Genomic DNA, 6,311 nt, shown 5'->3' on the forward strand with positions numbered 1-6,311 from the left:
CTCATATATACACGCTCACGCACATACACATACTCACACACACACACACACACAGACTCACACACACTCACATATCCACACACACACTCACACACTTTCACACACCCAGACACTCTGTCTCTCTTATACACACACACACACACACACACACACAGTCACATACTCATATATACACGCTCACGCACATACACATACTCACACACACACACACATACTCACACACACTCACATATCCACACACACACTCACACACTTTCACACACCCAGACACTCTGTCTCTCTTATACACACACACACACACACACACACACACAGTCACATACTCAGACACACTCATTCACACACTCTCACACAGCCAGACACTCTGTCTCTTTCTCTCTCACACACACACAGTCACATACTCAGATATACACGCACACGCACACACACACTCACATATACACACACACTCACACACTTTCACACACCCAGACACTCTGTCTCTCTTATACACACACACACACACAGTCACATACTCATATATACACGCTCACGCACATACACATACTCACACACACACACACACACACACACACACACAGTCACATACTCATATATACACGCTCACGCACATACACATACTCACACACACACTCACATATACACACACACACTCACACACTCTCACACAGCCAGACACTCTGTCTCTCTTATACACACACACACACACATACACACACACACAGTCACATACTCAGACACACTCATTCACACACTCTCACACAGCCAGACACTCTGTCTCTTTCTCTCTCATACACACACACAGTCACATACTCAGATATACACGTGCACGCACACACACACTCACATATACACACACTCACTCACACACTCTCACACACCCAGACACTCTCTCTCTCTCTCTCTCACACACACACACACACACTCTCACACACCCAGACACTCACACGTACACAGCTGAAGTCATGCCGGCCCACACTCTTCCTCTGAGCGGAAGACAAGCAAAGCCCGAGTGTCTGTGCTCCGCCTGGTGGCGGCCCAGTGCCCGGGAGAGTCTGCGCCAGGCAAGGGCCGCTTACAAGTGACAGGCCACTCTGCCTGGCCATGCGCAGCCTCCTTCTGTGGTGGAATCTCCTTCTCTTCCCAGGGTGGACACCTGCTAGGAGCCTGCGGATGTGACGGGTGCCAGCCCCTGCCAGGGAGCGCCCAGACCCACGTCGCCATCTTCCCCAGTGGCGGCAGCACCAAGAGGGCGCTGCGTACCAGATGCCTACACACTGGGGCCGAGCGGTGGCGCACCTGGTTAAGCGCTCACATCACAGTGCACAAGGACCCGGGTTCAAGCCCTGGTCCCCACTTACAGGGGGAAACTTTACGAGAGAAGCAGGGCTGCGGGTCTCTCTCTCTCTCTCCCTCTCTCTCTCCCCTTCCCCTCTCAGTTTTTCTCTGTCTCTGTCCATTAATAAATAAATACAAATATTTAAAAAAACATCAGATGCCTACACACCACAAGTGGCACCTGGGATGGACGTGTGTCCGGCAGCCCTGCCTCCTGAGGTGGTCCCTCTGCTAGCTCCTGTCTGGGTGCACACAGGTGCCCAGGCCCGGGCTTCACAGGGTGCCCAGAAGCCCGGCAGACACTGGTTTAGAGTTTAAGACGCTTCCTCAGCGGGGCCCTGTCCCTGGAGGCTTGTAAATGCCTGTTTACAGATGGCTGCAGGAGTGCCCAGGTCAGGAGGGAGGGCGAGGAGGACTGTGCAGGAAAAGGCCAAGTCAGGCTGCTGCTGCTGCTAGTCTCTGATGGCCGATCTCAGCACCCCAGGCCATAGGAGAAAGGCTGTGGGGGGCCGGGGCAGGGGTGCGGAGGGCCAGGGGTCCCGGGGCAAGGGGTCAGGGGAGTGGGGGAGGGCAGGGGCCCCGGGGGAGGGGACAAGGGGTTGGGGGAGTGGGGAAGGGCAGGGGCAGGGTGCCCAGGGGAGGGGGTGGGGGGCCAGGGGGAGGGGTATGGAAGGGCAGGGGGCCTGGAGGAGGGGGGCAAGGGGCCAAGGGGAGTGGGGGAGGGCAGGGGACCTGGGGGAGGGGGGGCTAGGGCAGGGGGAGGCCGGAGAGGCTGGGAGTCTCCCAGGAGGTGTGACTCACCATTGCTGGCCAGGACAGTAATGGTGAGGAGCCTCTTCAGGCCCTGGCTACACGGGAGAGAGAGAGGGAGGGAAGCCAGGCCCCGGGTCAGTGTCCCCCCCACCCACTGTCTTGCCACTCTGGGCCCTGGGTCAGTGCCCCCCACCCAGTCTTGCAATTCTGGACCTGCTGCCCCTCCTGAGTCTCATAGGCTCCATCGTACCCACCCTGGGCGATGCCCTCGTGGCTGCCCACACCCCGGGATTGTCGCCTTGTGCCCGCTCTGGACCTCTGGAAGGGCAGCTCTCAGGTGGCACAGCCAGGGGCCTCAGGGGCCTCCCTGCTTCCTCCTGGCAGGAATCCCCACCTGGCACATGTTTACAGGAAGGGAAACTCGCCCGTGGAGTTGGGCCATTGCTACAGAGGACCAGCCTCTGCACATGCCAGGGAGTCCCATGGGCCAGTCTGCTGATGGCTCTGATGCCCAGAAATGGCCTGTCCCCAGCCTCTGCCTCCAGAATGCTCTGGGATTCTGCCTGAGGCCTTCACCCCCCCTCCCTCCCCGTCCTCCTGACTCGATGGTCCCTCCAGCTCTTCTGACGCTTAGTGTGTGTGGTCTGCCTCGGCCAGAACCCTCCCTTCTGGGACCTGGGCTCCAGGGGCCCCGTCCTCTGCGTTCGTCTCTGTGGAGAGCTCCTCTGTGGACAACCCCCTCCCAGGGTGGCAGCACATACCTGGATGTTCTCAGGGAAGAAGCCCTGCCTCTCCGGAGCCTCCACCCAGACGGGTGTCTAGCCAGCACCTTCTTCCTGAACCCTTTGGGGTTGGCCTGCGCCCCATCTGCCATCTTCTGGGTTCTGAGGGGCCAGAGACATAAGGATCTCAGCGTCCTAGGTCCACTCCAAAGGCTCTGGGAAGCAGGCCCCAGCTTCACGTCACCACAGCAGCTGGCCAGGGAGTGCCAGGGCAGTGCCCCCTAGCAGGAGACAGGTGACACATGCCCTAGAAGCAGAGGCCCCACCCACCCGCCCGCCCACTGGCACTGCCCTGCCCGCAGCCGCCTGATAAGGTCCACCCCTAGCACGGTCTGGTCCCCAGGGGTGAGGGGTAAGTACCTAGCCCAGCCCTGACCTAGTCATACTCTGCACATCTGGGAGGAGGTTCGTGAAACGAATACTTCTCTTCTCATCCCAAAGGAATGAGATGGCTACCAGGCCATCCCACAAGTCACTCCTCCTGCTCCAGCCGTCCTTCCTCCCCACCTTCCTCTGCAGCCCCAGAGAGAAAGACGTATGAGAGCGTGTCCCTTGCAATAAGGTGGATGGGGCTGGAGAAGATGTGGCTCAGTGAAGCCAGTCGGGAGGTGACGGGTGACAGCAGGGCAGCTTCCCTCATGAGGAACATAGAGAACTCAATGTCTGGGTGTGGAAAGACGACCTATGTCCAAGACGGCGGAGAACTGGAGTGGTTATCTGTGGGGACGCAGACCTTTGCTGACAGGAGTCGTGGAAAACAAATAAAGAAAAAAAAAAAAGAAGATCATATGAAGCGACACTACTTAAACCACTTGAGGACTGTTTTCAAGAGACCCTCAGATGTGGCCTTTCCCTGAGGAGAAAGACTGAGCTCAAGAGAAAAGACAGGGAGGAAGGTGGGATTCATCATTAGGGAGAAGACAGGAAGGAAGGTGGGATTCACCATCAGAGAGAAGACAGGGAGGGAGGAAGGTGGGATTCTTCATCAGAGAGAAGACAGGAAGGGAGGAAGGTGGGATTCTTCATCAGGGAGAAGACAGGGAGGGAGGAAGGTGGGATTCTTCATCAGAGAGAAGACAGGAAGGGAGGAAGGTGGGATTCTTCATCAGAGAGAAGACACGGAGGGAGGAAGGTGGGATTCTTCATCAGGGAGAAGACACGGAGGGAGGAAGGTGGGATTCACCATCAGAGAGAAGGGCCGGACTGGACTCTGCAAACAGAGGCTCCACCAGAGGGAGACATTGATGTTGATATCAGGACCGAGGGCGATGACTTAAGTCAGTTAATAGCCCAGTAGGAGGAGTTGGGCTGTAGCGCAGCGGGTTAAAAGCATGTGTCACAAAGCGCAAGGACCAGCACAAGGACCCTGGTTTGAGCCCCTGGCTCCCCACCTGCAGGGGAGTTGCTTCATAGGTGGTGAAGCAGGTCTGCAGGTGTCTGTCTTTCTCTCCCCCTCTCTGTCTTCTGTTTTTTTCTCTGGGCTGGCTTCATGGGCAGGAGACAGAGACGACCAGAAACTCATGGCTGAGCTGAGAACACAAAGAATGTAGGATAGGGGGCGGGGAGAAGGAAAAAACACGCAACTAACAAGGACTAAACTAACATCTCCCAGAGGCAGGGGAGTGAAACCAAACCAGTGTCACAGGATGACCATGTAAATAGACCACAAGGTCAAGCAGTGTACCAGAAGGGCTCTCAGAAGAAGAACGAGAAGCAGACCGACAGTCTCCCCTCCTCTCTCCATTTCTCTCTGTCCTATCCAACAATGACAACAATAACAACAACAAAGGCAACAAAAAGGAAATAAATAAATATTTTAAAAATTCTTTTAAAAAAGTAGCCCAGTAGGATTTCTGCCGGAGGGACCAGAGGGCACCTTGGGGGCTGGGAGTGGGAGCCCCCTCAGATGTGGAAGACCGTCAGATACTGAGGTGGGGGATTCTGGCTGAGCAGACCTGGCAGAACTGATCAACGGGACAATATTGAGAAGAACACGGAACCCCCAAATCAAGGTCCGATGGAAAAGGAGCCTGACGGTCTGGACAGTGGCCCACCTGGTTGAGCATGCACCTCACCGTGCTCAAGGACCCGGGTTCAAGCCCCTGGCCGCCATCTGTAGGGTAGTAAGCGATGGAGCAGGGCTGCAAGTCTCTCCCTTTCCCTTTCTCTCTCTCCTCCTGACTCCTCCTGAGTGAAGCCCGGCAGAGAGGAAGTCTCGGTCAGGAAGACATGTGCTGGGTATGCCCGTGTCTGTGAGGCGATGTTCCACGTCTCCGAAGACGAGCCCAGGGCCCAGAGAATCCTGTGTGGAAACGGCTTCAATGTCTTTGCTCTCGAGGACCCGGGGCCCATCCCCAGAGCGTCGATCAAGCTTGTCACTGTGCTCACACACGGATGCGTCATCATGGCCGAGCGCATCACGTTGCCAAGAGGAGCTGTTTGCTGTTGACTCTGTTCATTCTCCCTGGAATGGCCAGCCACAGGGTGGGCACTTCTACATCTTCAGATTTCATGGCGTGCTCTTTCTCCTTTTTGCCACAGTAAAAATGTTGTTCTTGGAACATATTTTGTGGTATCAGGTCGGGCTGAGCTTCACTGACAGGAGACAGACGACCAGGGACTCATGGCTGGGCTGTAGGCGGTATCTCTTTATTCATGCAGGACGCAGCACAATCTAAACCAAGCTAAGTTAAAACTAAAACTAACTAAAACGCACAATGCTGTCCTTATATATACTTTCCAAGTAGGGTGGGAACAGGATGCGACGCAGAGAGGGTGGAGAGAAAAGCGACTGGTGACAATCAGGGTGTGACAAGGAGAGGGGGCGGAGCAAAAACACATCATGAACCAGTGGGGACTGAACCAATGCCCTTCAATGGTTATGTAAATAGAATACAGTGTTAAGCAGGGAGGATGAAACAGAAGGGGTTTTTTAGAAGCAGAATTAGAAGCATTCCAATAGTATCACTTTTTTTTTAGGTTTCTTTTGTTCTCTTTATTTTTAATTATTTTTATTGAGGGGCTTAATGCTCTGACACATGCAGACAGTTTCAGTTTATTCGTCTCATTAGATAGAAAGAGAGAGAAGAAGAGAGGGGCTGGGTGGTGGCACATGTGCTGGAGTGCACATGTTATAGTGTGAAAGGACCCGGGTTCAAACCCCCAGTCCCCACCTGCAGGGGGAAAGCTTCACGAGGGGTGAAGCTGGGCTGCAGGTGTCTCTCTGTCTCTCTCCCTCTCTATTTCCCCATTCTTCTTGATATCTTGTTGTCTCTGTCCAATAAATAAATAAATATAATAAAAAAATAAAAAGAGAGACAGAGAGAGGGGAGAGAGAGAGGAAGAGAGAAGAGAGAAAGAGAGAGGAGAGAGGAGAGAGAGGAGAGAGAAGAGAGAGAAAGAGAGGGAGGGAGAGAGAGAGAGAGGGAGAGAGAGAGG

General features: G+C 54.7%; 1 protein-coding gene across 1 annotated transcript in view; it reads right to left on the minus strand.

Moving 5' to 3' along the window:
• Positions 1–3,090, minus strand: part of PLA2G2F (phospholipase A2 group IIF) — an 11,763-nt gene extending 8,673 nt beyond the window's left edge. Inside the window, exons 1-2 of the mRNA XM_060183871.1 lie at positions 2,853–3,090; positions 2,140–2,186 (exon numbers count right to left, since the gene is read on the minus strand). Coding sequence (XP_060039854.1) covers positions 2,140–2,186; positions 2,853–2,965 — 160 coding nt within the window. The 5' untranslated portion in view covers positions 2,966–3,090. The remainder of the gene's footprint in view (positions 1–2,139; positions 2,187–2,852) is intronic.
• Between the last annotated feature and the right edge of the window lie 3,221 nt (positions 3,091–6,311).

Source organism: Erinaceus europaeus, unplaced genomic scaffold (genome assembly GCF_950295315.1).
Source record: "Erinaceus europaeus unplaced genomic scaffold, mEriEur2.1 scaffold_808, whole genome shotgun sequence".
In the NCBI taxonomy this organism is placed as follows: domain Eukaryota; kingdom Metazoa; phylum Chordata; class Mammalia; order Eulipotyphla; family Erinaceidae; genus Erinaceus; species Erinaceus europaeus.